Source organism: Barbatula barbatula (assembly GCF_947034865.1).
Source record: "Barbatula barbatula genome assembly, chromosome: 2".
Lineage (NCBI taxonomy): Eukaryota > Metazoa > Chordata > Actinopteri > Cypriniformes > Nemacheilidae > Barbatula > Barbatula barbatula.
In genome coordinates, this window is record NC_136767.1 from 7274824 (window position 1) to 7301154 (window position 26331).

The 26331-nt window shown below is 37.0% G+C and overlaps 1 protein-coding gene across 2 annotated transcripts; it reads left to right on the forward strand.

Moving 5' to 3' along the window:
- Positions 1 to 264: 264 nt before the first annotated feature.
- Positions 265 to 25659, forward strand: psat1 (phosphoserine aminotransferase 1). Of its 2 annotated transcripts, XM_079478674.1 has the most exons (10): positions 540 to 696; positions 10654 to 10714; positions 10813 to 10882; positions 10977 to 11182; positions 12670 to 12842; positions 13018 to 13063; positions 13133 to 13187; positions 22461 to 22589; positions 24547 to 24684; positions 25292 to 25659. In XM_079478674.1, exons 1-10 carry the CDS (start codon positions 640 to 642, stop codon positions 25392 to 25394), a joined length of 1038 nt encoding a protein of 345 aa, XP_079334800.1. In that variant the 5' UTR covers positions 540 to 639; the 3' UTR covers positions 25395 to 25659. The 2 variants fall into 2 exon arrangements, with proteins under 2 accessions (XP_079334799.1, XP_079334800.1); XM_079478673.1 differs by having other exon boundaries at positions 265 to 696; positions 13018 to 13187.
- The last annotated feature ends 672 nt before the right edge of the window (positions 25660 to 26331 follow it).

The following is a 26331-nucleotide window of genomic DNA, read 5'->3' on the forward strand; positions in this document are numbered from 1 at the left end:
CATCTATCTAATACTGTATGAATGAAATCAATATACTTACAACATTCGTCTGATAATGTTAAAGACATTTCGATTACATTTGTCAAATAATTCATAATAACACTTTTACTTCGACTTAATCTTGTTCGAATTGAATATAGTTAAAACAACACTTTCACTTTCACTTCGACTTAATATTGTATGAGAATAAATAAACTTACAATTGGCCTGTAGGTCCATTTGATTCACAAACGTGTCTAATAGTGTATTTGTTGGAGTGCGCATGCGCCGCTGACAGTGCCTCTCCCCTGAGAGTGCATCTGGTCTGCAGACAGACCCTTCTCAACTATTTTGGTTTTTCGAATCATCTCGCGGTACTTTGATGTCATCCGCTTGTCGTATCTTGCGGCGCCGCACATCAAGTCGAACAAGCCTTCGATTTCTTATGTCTATGGTCCAATTGCATCGCCGTCAAAGCACCACTGGCCAATCAGGAAGCCAAAAGCAAAATGTTCCGCATTCAGAGAGCCAACCAAAACACGCAAAAAGCTTGCATACTAGGTGTATGGAAAGAGAGTAAAAGTTCAGCGGCATCAGATGTAACAAGTAGGTCAAGAAAAGGAGCTTCAAAACAACGCAATCGCAGTATAATTTCTAAAGATGGATAACAAACAGACCATCAATTTTGGAGCAGGACCTGCTAAACTTCCACAATCGGTAAATGCATTGCAAAATAAACGTTACTTGTGCTTTAGCAAAAGTTACCGAAACTTGCACAGGTTTATATACGCATCATCGAACTTTAGGGACCGTAAGCTAGGTTCAATTTTAAATAATAAAAAAATACACACAGTGTATTACACAGTAGCGTTCTTTTATTTTGTAACAACGCGGTGTGCAGGCTTTGGATGCACGGTAAGACAGAAGCTTGATGATGTTTCGCAATGTCTCCAAAATCGTATGTTGCATCAGCCAAACGTAGTATCCATGTATTTTGTATAATGTCTTTGAGCTGGCAGGTTTTCAGTCAAACGCCAGTTAAACTTTTCAAGAAACATTGTTTTGCAGCTTTTAGATTCAAGGACAGAGCTTATTTTGTTTATCGCATACATTTAAGTGCTACGGGATGGTGTTTGCTTATGGTGATATAAACGTTTGGAAGACGAGACATTAAGATGGAGCTAGGGTTCCCATTAATCCAACCTTAATCTATGTTTAGGTGTTTTTCATAGATGTTGGTATAATTTATAAGAAAACTAATAAGTGTAAATGCAAGATGTATCTCTCATTTGAAAATGGTTTAAATAGTCGATATGCTATTTAGAATATAAAATTAAAGATTTCCTGTAGCTCAGTGGTCAGAGCATGGCGTTAACAACGCCAATGTCATGTGTTTGATCGAAGGGGATTGCATATACTTTATAAACAAATGTTTAGGACAATGCAATGTAAGTCGCTTTGGAAAAAAAGCGTCTGCCAAATACATAAATGTAAATGTAAGCTATTTTACAAATAAAGTCAAAAGTCTGGCATGGGCTCAATTGGCACCTTGGTACCATTTAAGCCGTAAACCCACATGTGTTCCAAATATCCCACATCTTGATTTATTCACAAAATATAAAATGTATGATTTTTAAAGCAGTAAAACATCAATATATTTATTCAGCGAGAGGAAAATATAAAAATATGATTTATTTTCTATTTTTGTCATGTATTAACTGCAAACAAATGGCAAATGAAAGTTAAATTATTCACTTTGGCAAGCATCTATTATGTAGCCTAATGGTGCTTCAGTGTTCGTAATTCTTAATATTGATGAATTAAATTAAATTTAGGTAGTAAGTAAGGTAAGGTAAAGGCAAACAAAGAATTATTGTCAAACACTTTCACCCAAACAATTATCAAAGTTTGTAGTAAGAGACATTCCTTATCGAAACACATTAGATGATCTTAAATGGTTCAGTGCGTAATGATAAAAAGACAAATATTTTTTTATAAAAAAAATTAAGATGTGTTTAAAATAGGGATGTGCATCTCTATACATGAGGCTGATGTGATGCGCATCTCGATGCATAGCCAATGAAACGATACATGAAAGATACAGAAACAAATTCAGTTCATACGATTTCGATTCGATTGTGTTTTCCGTGTTTCAACACAATGTGATTCAATGCAATATGATGCAATTAAAAAAATTATGATTCTATGCAGAGGCGATTCTAGGATTTTTTCAACAGGGGGGCACAAGAGGGGCCACAATTAATACAGAGGGGCCAATCTTGTGTTGTGTGAACTGTATATCAAAATCATTTTAAGAGTTTAGGAACCTTTAAATTCAGTAATAAACAGTGATACCCTATTATATTTTAATAGCAGTTATTCACTGCTCTAAATCAAAACAAAACAATTTGTGTTAACTTTTCACATTACAAAAGTGAAAGAAAAACTGTAATAAATACACTTCTGTGAAAACACAGTACACACTAAATTTGAAAAAAAAATTATTTACTTTGACACAAAATTCAAGAAAACTACAATATATTGTATAGCAAGATGGCAAGAAAAGTAAACATCAAGTTATAGAAATTAGATACAATTAATTTTAGCCAAACAACTGTTAATACTGACCAAACAAATAAAGTTCATAAGTTGTAAAATGTGGCTTATAATAGGTTTATGTATCTGGTTAATTTAAAAAAAGTACAATTCAGCTTCTGAAGGTGGGGACGTATCCAGCTCTTCCACATCACTTTCACTCTCATCTGTTTCATCCCTAGAGACAGCTATAACACAAAGGCATATTAGTAAATTACAAGGATTTTAACCACATAACTTTATGCATTAATAGAATAACACTCAGGAGTGCACTTTTTCTGTATGATCCTGAAATGACCAATATACTAAAGTACCAATATATAAATATAGAGACTAATGTGATTTAAGCAAATGTGCGGCCCTGATTATACCATACCACAACAACAATAACAATACAAACCCACTAAAACACTTTAAAACTTATAACTCGGTATTTATGGGCTTAAACTGAACAGAAAAACAGTCAAAAACACTGTGGAAATGTCAGAGCATGTCACGTGATGCGTCTGAACGAATTACGTTGTCGGAAATTGGCATCCGCTATGAGATTCGCTTTTAGAGTTAAATGCCACATTTTACTTTCACGATTGGTTGCTGATGAAAAGGAAATGACGAGAGAGCGAGAGAGAGATCCAACGGTTTATGATGACGAAATGACACGGTGCAGAAAGCGATGCAGCACCATGGTGGTGATTTAGAACGCCAACTTTTGTTGAATTTAGGAAAAAATCTACAGACGAAAATAGACTAAAGGTGTAGCAAAATAAAGACGTGTGTATTGTGGACTTTTCTTTTCACCACAAGTCTGAAAGAAGACATGTTATTGAAGACAAATAACGTTAGCCCCAAATCTCAAAATTGACAAGTAAAAAATAATAGAAAACTATGTTTTTGCCTGCCGTGTCTCACCTTAAAGTGTGTAGCGTTAGATAAACATCATAGATCATACGATTTGTTTCGTCACCTCGCTTGCAATATCACTTGCGCTGTTGCGGCCAAAAAATAAGTAAATCCCATGTTACATTCAGCATCAGGTCAGGTGCATAGTAAATATAATGATTAGCATTATCTTAGTCTGCTCTAGGAGATAACATCTTCATCGAACCTGGTCTGTCCTAACACCGAAAGACGGTAGCTGCTAACGTTAGTAATACCAAACCCTTTTTGCACTGCAACAACTCGCTAATCGAAAAAACATAAGCAGTATAAAATAGATCAACTTACCGTGTGTTTTTTTTTTGTTGTTGTTGGAAAACAGCAGCTTCCTATTCTTGGTCCTCGTTGAGAAGCATCGCGACGCAATCATGAATTACTACAAACTGAACGATTATAATTTGAATTTGTGAGTGACAGACAAGTAGAAGGGTGGGGGCACAATGTGGGGCCAATCAGTTTTCAAGAGGGGCCAGTGCCCCCATGTCCCCTCCCCTGGCTACGCCACTGATTCTATGCAATTCAGTATTGTACCCCTGCTTAAAAAGAACAATCAAACTTTGCCCAAAACATAATCGAATATTTTAAGGATTTAATGTTATAATGAGAATTGTATTGGATGCCATAATGGTGTCTACTGGTATGTGATGGATTCTATTATGTTAACCACTTACAATCGGTGCATCCCTAATAAAAACATGTCCTTAAGTATTTCCTAGAACTACATGTGTTATGGTCTTTTGCAGTGCATATTTGTAGTTTCTGCACGAGAGCGCCATCTGGCTTTCGGATGCAGCAGCATTTTGGGCATATATCACGTGATATATTTTCGGTTAATCGTGCATATCCCTAATGGGAGGTTTGAGTCGGGCAATAGTTTCCTAGTTCACTTGGATTTAAGTTTGGTTTCTTGATTAGAGGCTTAATGACAGCCAGCAAGGACCTTGGACATGGCCTAGAGTTAGAGATGAGTTAATGTTTTCCTGTGCTCAGTGGTTGGAGCATGGCACTAGCAATGCCAAGGTGAAATTTGATCCCAGAGGATTGCACATACCTAGAAACAAATGTATAGTAAAATGCAATGCAAGTCGCTCAATCTCCGCTCCTATTGCTCACTTGATCAATTGCTCTCTCTCCTCTGGGTCTGTCGCGCTACCATTAAAAACTGCTGCAGTCACTCCTATATTAAAGAAACCTGATTTGGATTCCCTCCAATATGAACTCTTTTAGACTAGTATCTAACCTTCCTTTTCATCTCCAAACTGTTTGAAAAGGTTGAAAAGAACAACTTACCACAGATCAGTTGTGGAGGAGTAAAACGACACCCCATCCAGCTCTCTAGCGATCTTTTCACAAGTACTGTTGTACAGGCGAGGTAAGGCAACTTCGGCAAAGTATTTGCGTCTTGGTAGCACATACCTGTGGCCGAGAACTTTTAGCATGTTAATTAACCCCGGCTTTTCCACAGTGTTTATGGGCACCATATCTCTTGCAATATATTTCACCACTGCATCCGTGATTGCTTTCCACCGGGGCCACTTCTTGTCATAGGGGACACAATTCGAAAATCTTTCCAAGACTGTATTTATTTTTTTTGCGGGTGTGTTTGAACTGCGGTCTTGTTCGTTTCGTTCAGAGGCACACACCTCCCACTCGGCTGCATGCCTATGTTTAAGATGGTGGAACAAGTTTGTAGTGCTGCTGCCTTTGGTAGCAATAGCTTTAAAACACACTTTGCAATGTGGCGTTATTTGTTCTGTGTCTGACACCGAAAAAGCGAACCAATTACAAACAACGGATGTAACTGTGCCTTTCTTTGGAACGAGCTCTTCCCTGTTGACGGCCATGTTGTCTGTGTAGCTTTAAGGAAAGCGGCGGGAGGGCTGATCCCACTCTGAACTTTTGAAGCATAAGGGGAGCGTCGGTCGTAGAAGTTAAAGAGAAAACCGATTTTCATTGAAAAAACAAATTGCCCTTAACGTCAAATTAGAGTTAATCGATAAAATCGATTTATCGCCCAGCCCTACTGCATCACCTAATTTCGTTACTGTTTGTGAAATAATATAATAAAGATCTTAAAAATTATTGTATATTAAACAGTAATCACAGTTTGGGTTGAAAGAAAAAGACAACCGTTTTCTGAAAATATTGAGCAAGAAGCAAAAATATGACGTCGTAGTATATGAGTACCAAAAGCAAACTTTTCTTCAAACAGCACATCTTTGAGAACCATTTCAAGCTTGCATGTTTATAAGACCTCTCCCCATCTTCAGGTGTGGGTTTTGTTCTTGGCTCAAAACTGGTGGGGATGGTAATATTTTAGATGTTGTGTAGCTCTTTTTTGCCACTGTTTGTAAACAAAGTTGATCACCTCATCCATGAGTATTCTAATCTGTTTTAAAGACTGAATGTTCGCACACTAGTGCTGTTGATTCGGCTTTGAACTAGGGCTGCAACAACGAATCGCTAAAATCGATAAAAATCGATTATTAAAAATGTTGGCAACGAATTTCATTATCGATTCGTTGTATCGCGCGACTATAACGCGCGCCACATGTTTGAGTGGCGTGAGCGTGGCGTTTCTGTTGCGTGTCAGCTCTGTGGCGGCTGCGTCGTGTTTTCTGTATCTTTGCACACCAGCACCGTGCCTGACGCGGCGCTGGCGCGCTGCTGCTGCTAAAGGTGACATAGAGGGAGGCCGCCGACAGACAAGGGTCTTGTATTCACAACATGTTTAAACTCTTTTCACATAACCTACACCTTCCAAAATCCGAAAAATGAGTAAGTAGGCTGTCTGTTTATTTAAATAACATTTCCAAATGTTTTGTAGATTTATTACCTGATGTTGGACCGTCACTCAGATGACACACTAGACTACGTTGTTATTGTAGTGTGTCATATTTTTTTCCATTTTTAATCACATTGTTAAGAGCATAAAAAACAAAAATAATTCAGTCACCAATACATTTTGGGGTTTAATACGAACCACAATTCGTATTAAGATGATTCTCAGATATGTTATTAAAGATGTAACGTAATCAATTGATGCACGAGTTTACTTTATGCAATATGTGTTTAAGATGGACATAAATTAATATTCCCATTCAATGCAATGTATCTTTTCATTGGATATAGCCTAAGCATTTTCTTGGAGGAAGATTTTATGGAAAAAAGTAGTTAATTGGAGTATTCATTTGCAACATTTTAGTAATAATATCTCATACTTAATAGGAATATTAATGTATGATTTATTTCAATATTCACTTGTTGTTTCTCCAAAAATGCATTATAAACATGATTTAAGTCCTGATGTTTTCTACAGTGGACATGTAAACCCCGTAACGTGTAGATGTTGGTTTAATGAAATTCAATTTGAAAATACGTTCAAATAAATGATGATTAGCTTTCAAACATCAAAATGGCATTCATTAATATGTATTCGTGTACAAAATTACATATAAACATCTTTTCCTATTCTATTTTGCCTGGAAACGCTTCCAACACGCTTGCGTGTCTCGTGAAAAATAGGCGTCGATTCAATTCCTAGCATGCACGCGTTTTCCGTGCGGCTCGTCTCACGCAGGCAGTGTGCAAGCTCTAACCTGTTAACATGGGAGCCGATTTAAAAACGGTCACGCCAGGCTTCTGAGACGCTCACGCCACGCATCTGGTGTGTCACAGGACTAAAAAAAGTTGATCGCGCCGCGCAGCATAGCGGAGAAAAAATAAATTAAAAAAGCAGAGCGGAGGTAGAGGAAAGACCATCAGAGAGACCCGAAAAAATTCCAGAAAAATACAGCAAACCATGAGAGGCTTCTTGATGGGAAATGCATCATGTAAACCACAGCCAGCTGTAATAATAATATAATAAGTAATAATAAAGCTTTTGAAATATGTTTTGCAATGTCAGTTCTATTTTTCAATAAAGGGTTGAAAATGAATGCTTTTAAAAATTTGTATCCGATTCATCGATTAATCGAACAAATAATCGACAGATTAATCGATTATTAAAATAATCGTTAGTTGCAGCTCTACTTTGAACTACACTGCGTGCACAATTATTAGGGGATTACTTTTGTTATTGTACAACTACAGTGCTCTTGGTCAATCCGAAATGTTAACTATCCCTCAAACATGAACATTTTAGTAGTAAAAGTGAAGTTTTGGCTTTCTTAAGAGAATATCTGTATGTACACCGTTATTAGGAAACTATAAGTGTGCAGAATTATTATGCAACTAAATGAAAAGCAAACATTTTCCCCTCTCACTTGTTTATTTTCACCTGTTAAAGTGAGAATAATAAGCAAACTCAATTTACAAATAAACATTTCTGAAAAAAACAAAAAAAAACTCAGTGACCAATATAGCCACCCTTCTTTTCGATAACAGTCACAAGCCTTCCATTCACAGAGTCAGTCAGTTTCTTGATCTGGTCAGAATCAACCACAGCCTCCCAGACACTGTTCAGAGATGTGTACGGTTTACCTTCACTGTAAATTTTTCCTGCTTAAGAAGGGCCCAAAAGTTCTCAATAGGGTTTAAGTCAGGTGAAGAAGGGGGCCATGTCATTAGTTTTTCATCTTTCAGGCCTTTACTGGCCAGCCACGCAGTGGAGTACTTTGATGCATGTGATGGAGCGTTGTCTTGTATAAAAATCTAAGTCTTCTTGAAAGATGCAGACATTTTCCTGTACCACTGCTTGGAGAAAGTGTCTTAAAATTGGCAGTATGTCTGGGAGTTCTACCAGAAAAGGTCCAACTAGCTCATCTTTAATAATAAGTGTCCATACCAGTAACCCACCTCCACCTTGCTGTGGTCTGAGTCGAAGTGGAGCTCTGTGTCCGTTAGTGATCCAACCACGGCCCATCCCATCTGTTTTCAGATATTTCTTGTCCCATTCTTGACGTTTCAACTTGTGTCTTGTTCAGAGGTGGTTGGGTTTTATTCTGCCTTTCTAACCTTGGCCATGTCTCTGAGAACTGAACACCTCATACTTCTTGACACTCCAGGTAGGTTGCAGTTGTGGAATATGGCAGCACTGGACGATAATGGGTCCCTGGTAGCTTCGTGTTTGATTCTTCTCAAATCTTTGGCGGTTAATTTGCGTCTTTTCTTCTCGACACGATTCTTGCGATCCTGTTGACTATTTGCAACAAAACGTTTGATGGTGTGTGATCACGCCCCAAAATCTTAGATATTTCAAGAGTTCTGCATCCCTCTGAAGGACTTTTATAAAATTTTGACTTTTCAGAATCAGTTAAATCTCTTTGTGGCCCATTTGTTCTTAAGAGATGACTCTGCCTAATAATTATGCACACCTTGATATAGGGTGTTGATCTCCTTAGGCCACACCCTCCCTCGTTACACAAATACACATCACCTGATATGCATTAAATTCAATAAGCATTCAAGTTTATACAGCTTGGAGTTGGAAATTATGGATAAAATGATGATATGGTCAAAATAATCACTTGCCTAATAATTGTGCACACAGTGTATAAGACCATTTGGATTTTTACTGTAAATAAAGTTTTATGTCTTCTTTTAAACATCTTTCAGACTGTAGTCCGAGCAGCGAAAGAAGCATGAACTCATTTCAGATGCATGCTAGCATAAATTTACTGACATGTCTCAAAATGAAAGTGTTTCAGTATTACCAGTGGCACGGAGACTAGTCCCAGACTAACTTAAATGTAAGAGGTATCTTGATTGTCAAGGTGCCTTGGGAGTTGACATCGCCGTGATCTTTCTTTAAGAAATGTCTTTTACCATTTATTTATGTACAGGGTTTCACCATATAGCATATATACATGTTGATATGCATTGGAGGTAGGTTCAAGTCACGGAGCAAACTCACTTGGTCAGTAACTTTGCCCTGCACATAGAGATCCTGCACCGGTGGAAACTGCTTCACATCTGTGAGCTCTGTATACGCAACCAATAACGTGTAATTTACTATCAGGCTAGAAATTGCGTAGTGCATATTTACATAATATAGCTCCCACAATATACAAACCCAAAGCATCAATATGTGATATTAATAATTCACAACATTGATAAAAACAACTTGCCCTGAGATCTTCTAATGTGTCCGTGTGATTGTTTTGGCATGTGATGCACACCAGGAATGTTTTATTTTGTAAAGTATTTTTTTTTAAATGACTTTAATATCCTAATATAACAAAATCCTAGTCCTAGTTTATACGAATCCCTCTCTTAGAAACTGCCCCCTAAAGTGTCTTAATTCAAACCTTCCTCCTAGTATGCATGGCCAAAAACATCAAGGAAACGTGATGCAGAGGCAGTTGTCATTAAATTTGGTGTCTTTGTCTATCACAAACAACTTATTGTGACAGTTTTTATCTTGTTCTGAAGGCCGAAGCCTGGCTTGGAAATTTTGAAACATCTCTATATTTGACCATGCTCCAGTCTCAATGATATGGAAAGTCATCAAAAGATTCACAATTTATTTGATGGATATTTAGTATGTTTTTTTTTTTTATGAGGAACACTGGCAATTGAAATGTGTGAGACAGAAATGATTAAAATGAACTGAAAGACATTAATGAACTACTAATTGTAGAAAAAAACTAAGTAAGATAAGCAAAGCATAATTGAAATAAAATACTTCCCAGAGAGCAACAATATCTGGGCCAAATATCAATTACTTTTGGCCATTCTGGTTTAAAGACAGCTTGTGTTGTGTGTTGGAAATTCTCCAGACTGTGGTTTTTGCCTGAGAGCCTACTTGTCACTTGAACAATAAATTAACTTTGGAGTCTTTGCAATGTTTGATCATTGAGATTAACCTCTCCCAAGTGTCCCATTAAACACGATTGTGTTAAAATATTCAAAATATTATTGATTACGTAAACTAACTTCTGTAGATTTTGTAGGGCTTGCCAGGATGTTTTGAATCAATATATTTTCAATCAATAATTAAATGTTTTTATGTTTTTAACTGGTAGTATATCATACATACAGTATATTTATGTGTATGTGTATATATATATCCGTTTTAGGTTGGCAGACCAGATTGACCACCTGATTGGGATGATGTTTATCTTATGAGTTTGTGATTGTAAACTAATTGCAACAATTTAAACACAAACAGGAGTTAGTAAATGCATGTTTTTTCTTTTTTAGGTTCTACTCAAAGCACAAAAGGAGCTGCTGAATTACAATGGTACTGGTATAAGCATACTTGGTAAGGCTTTTATTTTAATATACAAGTTGTACATCTGTAATACTGTGTTTTTGAGGTAAGGATAATCAGGCCTTTGCTTTTTTTTCTGTCAAACCCAGAAATGAGCCACAGATCTTCTGATTTCACTAAGATCATAAACACTACTGAAAATCTTGTGCGAGAACTTTTGTAAGTATTTTGTGTGGGATTCATGAAGCAGTATTTTTCAACCCCAATTTTTGTTCATAATATCAAAGTAGTTTTAACTGTTTACTATGCACAGGAATGTACCTGAAAACTACAAAGTACTGTTCTTGCAAGGTGGTGGGTCGGGACAGTTCAGTGCAGTTCCTCTAAATCTGATTGGTCTGAAGGAAGACAGGTGTGCTGACTATCTAGTCACAGGAACCTGGTCTGCTAAGGCTGCCAGAGAGGCAGAGAAGTATGGAAAAGTGAATGTGATCCATCCAAAACTGGATTGTTATAACCGTGAGTTATATGTTATAAGCAATGTTTGAGAATATAATCCCCAAAGGCTATGAAAATAAATCTGCATTTTACTTAAAACATGTACAAAAACATGTACTTTCATTACAATATAAGAGTTTATATGGGGGACAAAAATATAATTTTTAAAGAAATGTTTTTCTCTTTAATACACATTGCTCAACCTTATCTGTTGATACTGTTTGCTGTTAAAAAGCAATTTCGTATCAAAACCTGACTGTCCCTGCTAGAATCACATAATGGGCCAGATTTATTTTCAAAGCCTTCTTCGGTCATATTTATCTATGGCAGTGGTTGGCAACCTTTTTGACATGGCGTCCTTTTAGCCCTGTCGCGATAGGTAACGAAAACAGCAAAAAATTGCTAAGTATTTAAAGAGTAGAGAGTCTTGTTCACGCTCTCCTTTGTTTTCATATCAGAGTGGGAGGTTTGTGCCTTTGACACCAGTCGATTACTATTCCGAAATGGCTTTATTCATCAGGAAATGCAATATAACTCCTCAAGTCTTTTCATCTGCTGCTGTCTGTCCGTGTGTTCGACTGTACACATGTTTGTGTGTGCGTGCGAGCCCCTCTTTTGATACAAAGACAAACAGCAAAGACTCGGATAACAGAGCCAGCACAATCGGATAAAATGATAATGTCATTCATTTTCATGTAAACAAATGCATGTATAAACACAAGGGCGATATATTGCAACAAAAACTACCGACAACAAGAAAATATAGCGCGCAATATATCGTTAAATTGACAACTTGTAATCACTGTGCCGTTTCAACAAATTTATCTGCTTACCATCACATTAAAATATTTTTTTTATAACAATTCTATTTTTGAGGAAAAAACATAATGCATTGAATAGGGCCTATACCTGTATAAGAAATAGTGTTTGAAGAAATGTTTACACATTTGTTTGATAACAGTTGTATTATCATAACAAAGATGAGTCGTTATATTGTGATGTATTTTTAATCATGCTAATAATGTAGTTAATGTTTCTAAATAAATCCTGTGTATCCATAATTCTGTGACGGTACATACACCAACTGCTTTTTTGACTCATGCAAGCAAACAGGACCTCCAACATGTTACATGCTAATTACGATTAGCTAAGTCAAAATTGTTGTCATGCCTACTAACAACATAATAGCATTGCTAATTATTTAAAATCATATTTATCATCATTTTAATTGTGTTCGTATTATGCTAAAATGTAAAATGTGGTTAAGCTAAAATGTGCTAGCTCTACACTAAAACATGTTATTTGTTACCAGTTGTGATCTAACGTTTAGTTGCTTTAACTTTGTAAAACATAATTGTAAAGAGACGACAAACCAACTGTAGTCTTTTTTCTTTTTTTTCAGAATATTAAGTTTGTTTTAATAGCTGACTGGTACACTGTTGTGTTGAAGATATAGCAACTGTGTATAATTGGTGTAAACTTAATTTTTATCAAACTTATTTTTTCAGACATACCAGACAGAAGCACTTGGTCATTAAATCCTTCAGCTTCTTATGTTTACTACTGTTGCAATGAAACTGTGGATGGTGTTGAGTTTAACTTCATTCCTGACACAAAGGAAGTGGTTCTTGTCAGTGATATGTCATCCAACTTCCTCTCACGGCCAGTAGATGTGTCAAAGGTTGGTAATGCTTCTTCTTGAACTGAATTAACGTAATACATTTTTTGTTTTATATTGATTATACTGTCATAAAAGTAGCACCAAAGTGACAATTTAAAACACTTCCTAGCTGTGTTGCTAACGTAAATCAATTGTTTAATATTGGATGTAGATTTTTTATTGTTTATTTCCACAGTTTGGGCTGATATTTGCTGGTGCGCAGAAGAATGTTGGCTGTGCAGGTGTGACTGTTGTGATTGTAAGAGAGGATTTGTTGGGCAGTGCATTGAAAGAGTGCCCTTTTATACTAGACTACCAGGTGCAGGCCGGGAACAACTCCCTCTACAATACTCCTCCATGTTTCAGGTAATTATTTTGCTTGTTCATTATGTTTACCAAGTTGTTCATTATGTTTACCAATATATGTTCTGTGGCATACACATTGTGAGGTCCATGAAGAAACTATTTAGTGAGGACTCTGGAATAACTTGGCAGGCCTTCATCAAGCCCAGAAAATTTTATTTAAACATTAAATTAAATTACTGAACATTACTGCAAATGCAAATGAGAGACACTTTACATTCAATTTTGTAATACAAATGCATACCTATAATTGTCTTTTTCTTGTGTGTTCAGCGGTACTTTAAAAATGTTTCAAAGTATGGTTTAAACTGTATAACAGTAATAGCTTCACATTCTGCTCAGTTGGGAAAAGTCGTAACCCCACTTATGAAGCAAATGTTTTTCTCCAATTTACCATGGCACAATTATTGGCACCTTTACAAATTTGGAAAGATTTCTCAAGTATATTCCAGAGACGGATCATGACTTTTATGTGCCCTGGGCAGAGACGTCTCAAAGGTCCCACTGGCACCACATATAACAGTGTTGCACCTGTATGGCCATCACACAGGATTTAAAATTGCACTTAAAACACATAAATGCGCACAATAGTTACTTTAACAGCACTAAACGCTTTTTCACGCCATGATTCAACATCTAAAATAGCTTCTGACATCTCCAAATAAGGAGAGTTTTTTGTATTACAGGCAATATAGCATAATAATAAAAAAATAATAAATAATAAAAAAATAAAAAGATACATTGCCTGAGTCCATGTGTCCTGTTGATGGTGAATATGAAAACCACTCTCGTGAAACAATCTGGCCGCTTGGGAAATGAGTGTTCAATAAATCGCTGGTAAGGGAGCAAATCTTACCACGAGACTACTATCCCTTATGGAGGAGTGCACTTTGAGCAGTGGTTATGGAAAGTTAAAAGAGAAAAGAGATGAACACTTCTCACCGAATCACTTTTTATATTGTTTTATATTTTTAACTCTTACTGTGTAAGAGTACTTTGTTACTCTCGCGGCTGTGAGGAGGAGGGTCTTGGTGCTCACAGGCCGGCTCAGAGTCACTGCAATCACGGTTGCTAGCGCCATCCTCACTCAAAGCCATCCTCACTCACTTTGCCAGAGACCCCTGGTGGTCTAGTTCCTTGGGCATTATTTCCATTGATATTTGTATTTTCTTAACACATCTAGGTAACTGTAAACATTATATTGTCCAGTCATGACTTCTTGTTGTTTTAACACAACAAATGTTAGAGCGTAGTTTGACGCTAATTTGACCTAATGTCACACAAAACTCAAAAAATTACACCCTTAACTTAATATTTGGTTGCACACCCTTTGGAACAAATAATTGAAATCAATCGCTTCCTATAACCATCAATCAACTTCTTACACCTCTCACCCGTAATTTTGGACCACCCTTCATTTGCAAACTGCTCCAGGTCTCTCATATTGGTAGGGTGCCTTTTCCCAACAGCAATTTTAAGATCTCTCCACAGGTGTATGAGATTTAGATTTGGACTTATTGCTGGCCACTTCAGAACTCTCCAGCACTTTGTTGCCATCCATTTCTGGGTGCTTTTTGAAGTGTGTGTGGGGTCATTGTCCTCCTGAAAGACCTACGATCTCGGATGCAAACCCAACTTTCTGACATTGCGACCCAAAATCCTTTGGTACTCCTCAGATTTCATTTTCCTTGCACACAGTCAAGGCACCCAGTGCCAGAGGCAGCAAAACAACCCCAAAACATATTTGAACCTCCATCATATTTGACTTTAGGTACTGTGTCGTTTTCTTTGTAGGCCTCATTCCGTTTTTGGTAAACAGTAGAATGATGTGCTCTACCAAAAAGCTCTATTTTGGTCTCATCTGTCCACAAGACGTTTTCCCAGAAGGATTTTGACTTCCTCAAGTAAATTTTGGCAAACTTAAGTCTTGCTTTTTTATGTCTCTGTGTCAGCAGTGGGGTCCTCCTTGGTCTCCTGCCATAGCATAATGCACGTGCTGATTGCCAAAAAAACACAGACACTTTACTCATGTTCACTTACCGCACTGGGACCGCTCCATCAATCAGTTTCAAAAGATCTCCAAATCCAACGTTATATCCACAGTTTATATAACATTCCTCACCTAAATGCAGTGAACAAAAAAACACAGCTTAACTTCTAAGAAGCACATTGATGGGTGTTCTCTTTCTCCCACTCTAGCCGGTAGACGCGTAGGCATACATTTCCAGGAGAATTGCTCTATAAGGGACTAAGAAAAGTAGTTATATAACATAATTTAATGTTCGAAGTTGACCATGTTAAGCATGAGAAGCTAGCACATTTAACATTGTAAAGAAGTCAGAATGCATGAAACACTGTTGAAATGTGTACTCCGGAAAGTCAAGAGGGGGGAGTACTGAGAAGAGGAACAAACTCCGGAAGACAGATGAGCAGCCATAGTAGAAACCAAGGGGATGAGAGTATAATGGCCAAAACTCAACAAAACTAAAGCAACAAGGATCACACTTACTAGGTACGTGAGAGTTGAAAAGCCAGTGCTAGGCTTGGCTAGAGACCAGAGGTATTAAATGTGTGAACACGAACTGGCACAAGACAGAGCACACAGGGTAGCAAAATAGAGCAGCCAATCTAGGCCAAGAAGCAATCAATGAACTAATGATTTGATATCGAGAGGGCAGAAAAAGACGCCACAATGACAACGTAGCACATGGCAAGCCGTCAAAACAAAGGTCATGTGCTGCAAGACCACAAAATATGCAGAGAATAATCACAAGACAACAATAGCTTGTGCCAAACAGACCGGAGTCATAAAATAAAACATTACATTTTATTATATAAAAGGTGCAGTTGCACTATATGTCAGTGCCAGTGGTGTAGTCTATTTTTGTAGTGAACCCATGAGCACCACCACACTCATGAATGCATAATAGTATGCCTCGATATGTAATCAAGAGAATTCTGAAAGATTTATTGCAAGCAAGATTTACATTTAGCCTTAGATGGTACATTTGGTACTCAACCAGAATGATCCTTCCGCCGTCCCTGCAGCGGTACTTCTTTAATGTGTGTTGACTCTTGTTTACCGCTGAGTGGCAGTCTATTCACAGATCTTCACTCAGCATGAGTTGATGCGTCAAGCTCCTTGCGTCACTCAGCAGAGGGCAAGAGTTAGGACGCTTAGGCGTAAAAGACAAACGCTGTATCATATCAAAGTTACAAGAACTTAATTCCACCGGCACTAATAATTATATTCAATCCTAGTCATTAATACATAACAAAAAAATCTTTATTCGGTTTCAATCATTTTCAATGTATAAGAATTATGTAGGGACACATGTTTTGCTGGGTTGCACACTGATCTTAATGTTTTTTTTCGCTCTGTGCCAATTTTGAAATACAGAGAGTGAGATGAGAGTTGCCTGTGCAAATCTCTGCACGTGTTTGCTCGTGTGTAACGCGTAATTCATAAAAAATGGCAAAACCCAACTCTAACAAATTAGCTTTATTTCCTTTAAAACAGAATGTGTTCTATAATATCCTTGGATTATCAGCATATTAACCCCCTTACAGAAGAAATACCACTAGAACTTTCACCAAATGAAATACTGTATACTGCCCAACAAAGGCAAAAAGCTGTATCTACACATTTGGCCAAAATTAAGATAAGGTTTGAAATGGGCTTTGTAACATCTGTTCTGTGTTTCGACCAGTGTCCTCCCGTTTCAAAGCAACAAGAGTGTAAAAATTGCAGCTACTAGATGTTGTGCAATGACTGGCTTGTGTGAAAAATGTTAAGGCATTTTTCTCAGTTTCAGTGTTTGTGTTGTTACTGCACTTTGCTTTTGCAGGGCAGTATATGCCATGGCATTGAGGACGTGATGAGAACCACGGGTTTTCCCCCTTTCTTTGTTTGCCCCCTCATGGTTCTTGTATCATTCTTTTCAAACTACCTTTTTACCATAAGAAAGTTAAAACGGATCATAATATTAAATCGACCAAGCAATCATCTGCCAAAATATCAGAAACTGTTTATTTGTTTTGTAGCCAACTATTGAGAAGATAAACATCTTATTTTAAATACACTTTAAAACTGCTACGTGCCGGAAAAACTCGGTTCTTGAATATGTTGCCAGCCTCAATGTGAGACTGTGCTATCTCAATTTGCATGAGCAGTAGCAGCATTTAAAAGGTTACTTCTTGTGAAGTTTATATCTTATCTTGTTTTGTTATCTTACCCTAGTTATAACTTGTCCTTAAATTACGACATAATTTTAAAAAGCTATGTTTTTCTTTTCATTTAACATAATTTAAATAAATAATGAAACATTCTTTTTTAAGCTTTTAATTCATTGTTGATAAATATTTTTTAAGATTTCAGTGTAATAGACACACTTTTACTATCATTTAATAACATTTTCTCTTACAATACAAAAACTCTTACAGACCTAAAAGGTCATATAGGCTACTAGTATAAATCGCTAATCCCAAATTTATTTGGACACTGTTATTTTATTTAGCTGCTTTTGTTTTGAATGTTTAATTCCAGTAAAATCTTGAATGTCATTTTTGAAAGTTTAAGCTATTGTACTTGTTTTTTACAATTGTTGCACTGATGCTGGTTTAATAGGTCACTAAACGTGTAAATAATTGATTTATTTTTATAGGGTTAGGAAATTATTCGTTTATCTGTGGAGATTAGTTTCTTATCAGTGTTACGTTCTTATGTTTATTTGTCACCCTGTAGGTAAGGCATTAATTCTACACTCTGCTCTTTTCAAATTGTGAGACATTCACACCTCTCCCCATCCCCCGTCAACTGAGAAGTGGAATCTGTTTTTTACATTTGTACATTTGTAAAAAACAGCCTGTATTTTTAAAAGCCTGTAGCCTACTGACATGGAGAGAATTAAAACTTTCAATGCATGTCATTTAAATGCAGGTCAATAAACTATTTTGTCACACTTTAATTGAATACCGATTAAACGGTATATAGGCTAAAGTGCGTATTTTGGCAAATATTATGTTTTTTCGTTTCATGTATGTTAAAAGAGAAAAATGTATGTTACATTTTCGCCTTGTGGAGTTTATTTTCTCCAGTCCGCGTTTATTCATGATTATAATAATAGTGATATTCTGTCACATTCAACGTCACGTATTAGCTTAAAGATAGGGTCTCCTGCATGCACTCAATTCTGATTTAGCTGTTTGTCACCAATCTTAATCCCGCTCCGAATGATCCTCATACTGGCAATCGGTCCACGACGGACACGCTAACGAGGAGGCTACGCTCTGAAGTGGTTTTCACTGACGCACAAGTAGCATATTTTAGTGTAAAATGAACACGCATGGTAATCTATGTAAATGACAACTGTACATTTAAAAAAATATATTCTTTATAATATTAAAGCAGATTATGCCTGTATTTGCCTTAAATGCGCTGTTGTTTGCATGTTCAAAATGTTTATTGTTTTGTTTTACTTACTACTATGGCCGTTAATATCAAGTGCGACGAACTGCTTCCCGTTTTGAGCCTCTCTCTTCCAAAAATGACTTATAGGCCTCCTGAGAGTTTTTGTAATTCTGGTTCGGTCTGTCATTTGCAAGTGTCTCCCAGTTATCCAGGTTGATGGAGAAGGCCTGAAGATCCCTCTTAGTGATGTCTTTGAAACGTAGATGGGGCCTTTGCCAGCTCGCCATATAGCAAAATTTTTGGAAGGCGAGTGTCATTCATTCGATTAATATGCCTGATCCAGCGGAGGTGCCGTTCACGAAGAATGGTGTTCAGGTCACTGGAACCAGTTCTCTCAAGTACGACAGAGTTTTTTGCTCATGATCCTTCCAGCATACACCCAGTATGGAACGCAGGCAGCGAAAATGAAAGGCATTGAGGCGATGTTCGTGCCTCCTGTATGTTGTCCTTGTCTCCCTTGCATATAACAAGGTGCTAAGTACACAAGCATGGTATACACAGACCTTAAGGAGTAATGAGAGGTCCTTCTTGTGCCAAACACGCTTGCTCAGTTTTCCAAACATTGATGATGCCCTCCCAATGCGCATGTCAAGCTCTGCGGCAAGATTATTGTTTGATACTGTGGAACCAAGGTAGATGAATTTGTCTACAGACATGTGTTGTTAATGTATACTGCAGGGTTTGGAGTTGCAGGCTGGGCAAGGATAACTGTCTTTTTAAGACTGGAAGCACGTAGTTCCTGGAACGCATGATGCGATTCATAGATTTCAGAAACATCCAGACGAGGAGTAGGCTTGGGCCTGGCGTAATGAAACTCACTTGGGACCACATTTGCATTGTAGAAGGGCGCGATCAGTGTCACAATCTGCTGACTGCAGTGTGTTACTTCCCTCAAATTCTAACTCTAACTTCACCAGTACATGGTCAAATTGGTGCCAGCGCTTAGAACGTGGATGACACCAGGTGACTTTGAAGGAGCTTGAGCCCTTAAAGAACGAGGAAGGGACACCGAGTTTGTGGGTGCTGCAGAGTTCCAGTAAGCGCTGACCGTTATCATTCATGTTGCCATATCCATGGCTTCCCAGAATGTCAGGCCCTGTGATAAAGTTGGCTCCTACTCAGGCATTAACGTCACCAAGGATCATCAAACGCTCCGATGAGGGGGTCATCTGAATAATGGAGCTCAGTTGATTGTAGAATGATTCCTTTACATCTAGATCAGAAGTCAGTGTAGGGGCGTAAGTGGCTATGATTGTCAAGTCAGCTTTAGTTATATAAATTTTCATTGTTACAAAGCAGCTGTTCAAGAAAACATTGACTATAAGCAAAACATAAAAGGTTATGCAAGTCAAAACACAGGTCAAATATCAGACAGACTATAAATTCCTATATGCAGTGTTAATTAAATAAGACTACAAAATTCTAGCAGCCCCCCGGCCAGGCAAACAGTATGCAAACGGTGGCGAGGAACCCAAAACTCCACTGGAGGAGAAAGAAAACCTCAGAGGGAAACCAGGCCTAACCAGGGGATTCCAGTTCCCCTCTGGCAAAAGCTGCAGCCTCTGCAAAAGCTCGACAGTGCCTGCACAAGAAGGCTAAAATAAAAAAAATTAGATTTAAGATGATCATTACTAATCTAATAGCGGCTGAAGTTTTGTAGAGTCACCACGGCCTTCGTCCAGCTCTATCATCACAGCATTTGTCAGGTCTGGGTATGCCCTGCCCTCTCCGGTAACCTTGGACTGCGTCCTGCGCACTCTAGTTACCTTGGAACAAAGAGACAAGACTGGCTGAGAGTAGAGTACTGTTCTGCACTCTTTGATGCAACAAATGCATCAGTTGTTATTGGAAGTGTTCCTGGTTCCGGTTGATCTAACTAGTACAGCCTAAATCTTTGAAATATATATATATTATGATAGTGTACTGTATGCAAGATTAAAAAGATGCGTCTTTAGTCTAGATTTAAACTGACAGTGTGTCTGCCTCCCGGACAGTGCAGGGAAGACTGTTCCAAAGTTTAGGCGCTAGATAGGAGAAGGATCTGCCGCCTGCACTTGATTTTGAAATTCTAGGCATTACCAACTGACCTGACGCCTGAGACCATAGTGCACGTGATGGACTGTAATACGTGAGAAGTTCACTCAAGTAGTAAGGAGCTAAACCATGCAAGGCTTTACAGGTAATAAGCATGATTTAAAGTTAATGCTATGCTTTATAGGTAACCAGTGCAAGGTTGACAGAACCGGGCTAATATGCTCATACATTTTTGTAAATTTTTGTTGGCGACCTGGTTCTCAGGTCGGATAAAAATCCAAGATTCTTTGCTGAAGATGAGGGTTTATGGAACATCCATCAATAGTTAAGCAGTATTCTTGGTTGTTACGTATGGCGGTTTTCGGTCCAATAAGTAACACTTCAGTGTTTTTTAACCATTGTAACTGGGCCACAGTTTGTGTGCAGGCGCAGTAAGGAGAGACGCGAAGAGATGGGTACAGGTTTTCCCACTGAGGACAGGAGTTTGTTTTGGATTGCAAAGCCAACACCATGCATTGGTCTAGCACCGTCTGGGTATCCGTTCCAGAAGAAAGTGTAGTTTTTATCCCGGACAGAACCAACACCAAGTTCTGAGCCAAGTTTCACTCAGGGCAGTGATGGAGATGTTAAGTCGGAGTAGTTCTGCATCAATTAAAGCTGATTTACGAGGTGAGACGCAGTCCATGTCAGAACTAACGCCAAGAGAATGCACATTCCAGCATGCGATTGAGGTGTATGTGACAGTTGCAGGATGACGACCAGGTTGCGCCTGCCTTACATGCGAACCTTGCCGAGCAACGACAGCACTTTTAAGAACAGAGTGCTCCCGAGTAACCAGTTGTGGAGGCTGAATGTTAGACGTCATAATGGAGAGATGAGATGCTCATAGTAGAGAGCACCCAAAATTTAGAGAAAGGATGCGTGCCCAGGTCAAACTTCCACCTCTGGACTCAATGCTACAGATTTCAATGGTGAATCGCTATGAAACTTGGCATATTTCATAAAGGACATGTTCTGAGAGGACCTGTAAAGTTATAGGCCTGTGCCCCTTAGAGGTCAAGGGATATAACTAAATGTAATAAAATACTTGTAACATATGAGGAAGTCGACATCAAGTTAGACATCACATTGTCAAAGTTGTCATATTTTACTATACTTCCTGTCTGCCAAATTGAATATTATAAAAATAAAAACATAGTTTTTTGAACTCCTACAAAAGCTGTCAGGTTTACACTGAATTTCGTCGCTTCTAGAGACACCCCTAAATAAAAGTTTATAAAAGCTTTTTGATTGATCAAGGGTTCTCATAAACAGCCTCAACGAACAGGTGGCTGTATCTTCGCACGACTTTGTGTAATGACACGAAACTTGGTATGCTTCATCACTGGCACATATTGTTCCTCTCACACAAGTTTGGTAACAGCAACTCCTAGGGGTCAAAGGTTATAAGCAATTATATTGTGCTCTTTATGCTTTTACATATCTGCTGTGTAGAAACTAATCATCGGAAATTTCTGATTGCAGCTATATTTATTTAATTCTTTAACCTTACATGTATAATTATAAAGATGTTCGTTTAGCATTGTGATTCAGTTATACAAGTAATTTTTTTCTGAATATTTGTTTAGTGCTAAAAAACTGAAACAAAGTTAATATGGACAAGCGTTGGATCAGCTTTGCTTACGTTTTCAGGAGTGCTTTATATGTATAACGAGTTATATAGAAAAATGTGAAGTTATTTAATGAATATTTTTAAATTAATGTTTTTACAGTATTTACATCATGGGCTTGGTTCTGGAGTGGATCAGGAACAAAGGAGGAGCAGATGCCATGGAACAGCTGAACAAACAGAAAGCAGCCATAATAAATGACATCATCAACCACTCTAATGGGTTCTACTCGTCAGTTAGATTACTTTAAGATATTTAGTCTAAATATCTTAACATTTTAAAGCAAAGTCTTGACAAAAATATTAACAAGGCAACTTGTTCTATTAAATGATTACATTGTTTATTCACGTGGACAGCGGAAGCTTATGTTGTGTTACTGAAATCTTATTGGGATGGAGCCCGTGTGGTCACCCGTCGGAGAAAAAAAAACAAGGCCCGCAAATCCATGGCCACAGTTTTGTAATTCGTTCCCTCAGTTTAAAAAGCCCTTCGCACTGATTCTTAAACTGTACCCAAATCTGTGCTCTCAGTTTTGTAAACCATCCCCTCAGTTTTTGAAATCTGTACCCACAAATTCATAATATGTGCCCATGCTTTCGCAATGCCTTGTAAACTGTAGCCTAATCGAAGCCTGTGTCTGTCATTAGAACAGAGCAAGATCCAACAGGAACATTAACGAATGTTGTATACTGTCTTATTTTTGATTATATAATCAATCATTAAGACAATTTATAAGTTGAGCGCATATAAAGCATGCGTTCATTGCCGCGTCTCACTGGGATGAAGTTGGTTCGATTTTTGTGAATTTAGGGACCGTCTCTAAAGTTAGATAATCTTAAAAATTCCTTTTTCCAACTTCAAAAGCATTTAAAGGGAATGACTTATAGCCACTAAACTAACTGTACCATGTTCATGTGTCAGATATTATGCACAACATTTCGATTTTTCAGTATTAAAATAAACAATAATATCATATGCACATATCCCTATATGTGCGTATATATCTTAATACGGATAAATAATCTAAAAAGTGTACATTCTATCTGACACACAGATGAACACTTTACAGTTTGTCAGCGAAATCATTCCCTTTAAATGCTATTGAGCTTTAAAATTTGTATATTTATTTATAAACCCATGGTTAATCTTCCTGCAGGAGCTTAATCTTATTTTTTGACAGAGGCTTCAATTCCGCGAGTAGGCTACAGTTTTCAAAACTGTGCGAACAGATTGAGAAAGCGTGGGCACAGATTATGAATTTGAGGGTACAGATTTCCAAAACTGAGAGCACGGATTGGAAACTCGTGGGTATAATTTATTAATCCGAGAGCATGGTTTTGTAAACTGTGGGAACAGTTTTAGAATCTGTGAGTATGTTTTTTTTAAACTGAGGGAACGAATTTGCAGGTCTTGTTTTTTTTTCTCCAACAGCTGACCAGACGGGCTCCGCAAATTAGAATCATTGGCGCTGACTAAAAGTGTTCAGAGCTGCAGTTGAAGTCTTTCACATAAAGGCACATAAATCATAACTATTCATCAGTGATTAGTGGAGAAAGACCCACTTTACATAAAATGACTTAATTAAATGTTGTTTCAATGTTTAACAAATGGAAAGTCATTTGCAGTACTTGTATGGTAACATATAATCATCATAAGCCAAGTAAAATATGTACACAACCAGTGCGAAATTTTAGAACACCTCATATTTTTCACATTTAAAAAAAAAATTGAAAGCTAATCAGAATGTGGAATAACACAAAGGGCACTATGAGAAACCATTTGCCTAGAACTTGCAAAAATGTTCTCTTGCCATTTTTTATCAAGCATCTTCTTGTGGTTTCTATTATGTGCTTTTTTTGGCTGCTCTTTTTTTCATTATTTAGTCAGTCATCCAATTGAAAAACATGCTTATTAAATAATTTAGTTTGTAATAAAAAGAAATGTTCATATTTGCCCATTTATATTTTTGTCTACAAAACTAATTTCAGACATTTAGGCAAATCAACACATTTGGATCAAAACTATTTAAGATAATGTGAAACATTTCTAAAACTTTGGACCATAACTATGGATTGTGCATGTACTACTTCTCATACTCTATAATTTCATAACTTTTCCAAAGAGAATTTAAAAGCACAATTTTACAAGTAAATATACATTTGTATACTGCCTGCATTTACTTTTTCAGATGTCCTGTTGATGCGGTCTATCGGAGCCGTATGAACATCCCATTCCGCATTGGAAAGAAGGAAGGAGATGAAGCCCTTGAAAAGCAATTTTTGGATGGTGCCTTGGTACTTGGCATGATTTGTTTGAAAGGACACCGGTACTGTTTGGACAGTTTTTTTTAATTGAATGTTTCTTTGTAATTCATGCTATTTTATGGTCGATTCAAGATGTAGTGCATGCCGTGCCTGAATACTTTAACTATTGCCCAATCAAATCTATTCATTAATGAATTCTACTAACAAAGCCACATCCATAGATTATCATGGAAACTTTATGGTCAGCTCTTTTTAGTTTGACCATTTAGCAACAGTGTAGACCACCATGACAAATGCATTATAGTAATGTGGTAAAAAAGTCTTGTGTAGTCAGATTACCATTAAACCCATTAAACAGGAAGAGCCGTGTGACTGATTTACATTTACAGTTTTTTATTTAGCAGACATTGCCAACATTGCAGAAATATGTAGGTACAGTACATTAACCATCAGCTATGAATAATTGTAAAAAAATACATATTTTTCTACTTCTATTCATTTAGAAAGTTTTGTAACCAGACGTTCCTGCTTCTCTTCCATCAGTGTATTCATCTGCTCTGACAAATAAATAAAAGCTATAGAAGCATATTTATTTATACAGATTAATTAATGAACAAATTGTGGTTCATGCAAAATCCTTCCTCACATTTTTTATTGGTTTTTTTTCAGGTCTGTGGGTGGCATCCGGGTTTCTTTGTACAATGCAGTGACTGTTGAAGATGCAAAGGCTCTTGCTACCTATATGGACCAATTTCTAAGAGATCACCAGTAGAATGAAGGTTACTTTTACTAATAGTAGTTTGTATTCATACTTGAAAGGATTTCTTCGTCAAAGTTAACAGCTATGTAGGGACATAACAAAAAGTCTTTCCTTTGTTTTTCTATTTGATTTAATGACATTGTTGGCTCCTTTTATACAACTGACCATTTTATGTTTATCCCAGTGTATCTCAGTGCTTGTAAAAATGATTAACGTGTATGCTAAAGTAATGGTTTACTAAAAACGTGCGTTATTTGTGAATACACAGAGTGTGGTGAAAAAAAAATAATAAAGACAAAGTTAAACTAATGAAATGTGCTATAATCACTGCAATGTTTTGGGGGGTAAAGATGGTATTTTGAAGGTATTGTAATGTGCAGTAGGTTATACATTTGAGCTCAAAATTATTCATACTCTAGGTAAATATGATCAACGAAGGCTAAAAAAGTAAATCTGCATCATTAAGCCTTTAGAACTTTTATTTAAAAAATATGAGAATTAATTTCATTAGAGAAAGGGAATTGCATTTTTTATTTCAATTACATGTCAATTTTCCATCCAATTTATTCACATAAATCCAACGTAAATGAAACTTTTTTGTTTAAGCTTTGCCATCACGTTCAGTTCACATTATCATTTCACATAATATTTATTAAGTTTGTTCAAGTATGATTAAAGATTGTGCGATACATAATGATATATATATATATATCTTTAATTCTATTAAATAAATGATTAAAAACAATTGAATTACCAAGCATTTCTTGTGTTGCAATTGTTATATGAGTCAAAGTTACAATTAATCTGAATACAAACATATTAAGGCAACTGTTTACTTCCGTTTCATTCCTTTAACATTCTAGTTATGTTTGTTTTAAATGTGTGCCAGCATGTCGGGAATAACAAGGAACCATATTTTAACATTGAACAGTATTTTACCATTTTCAAG

Excerpts from the sequence above, each read along its gene's own strand:
- psat1 (XM_079478673.1), top strand. The coding sequence starts at position 640 with ATGGATAACAAACAGACCATCAATTTTGGAGCAGGACCTGCTAAACTT. Across the intron at positions 11,183-12,669 it reads AAAACTGGATTGTTATAACC|ACATACCAGACAGAAGCACT; the intron begins GTGAGTTATATG and ends TTATTTTTTCAG. Across the intron at positions 13,188-22,460 it reads AATACTCCTCCATGTTTCAG|TATTTACATCATGGGCTTGG; the intron begins GTAATTATTTTG and ends ATGTTTTTACAG.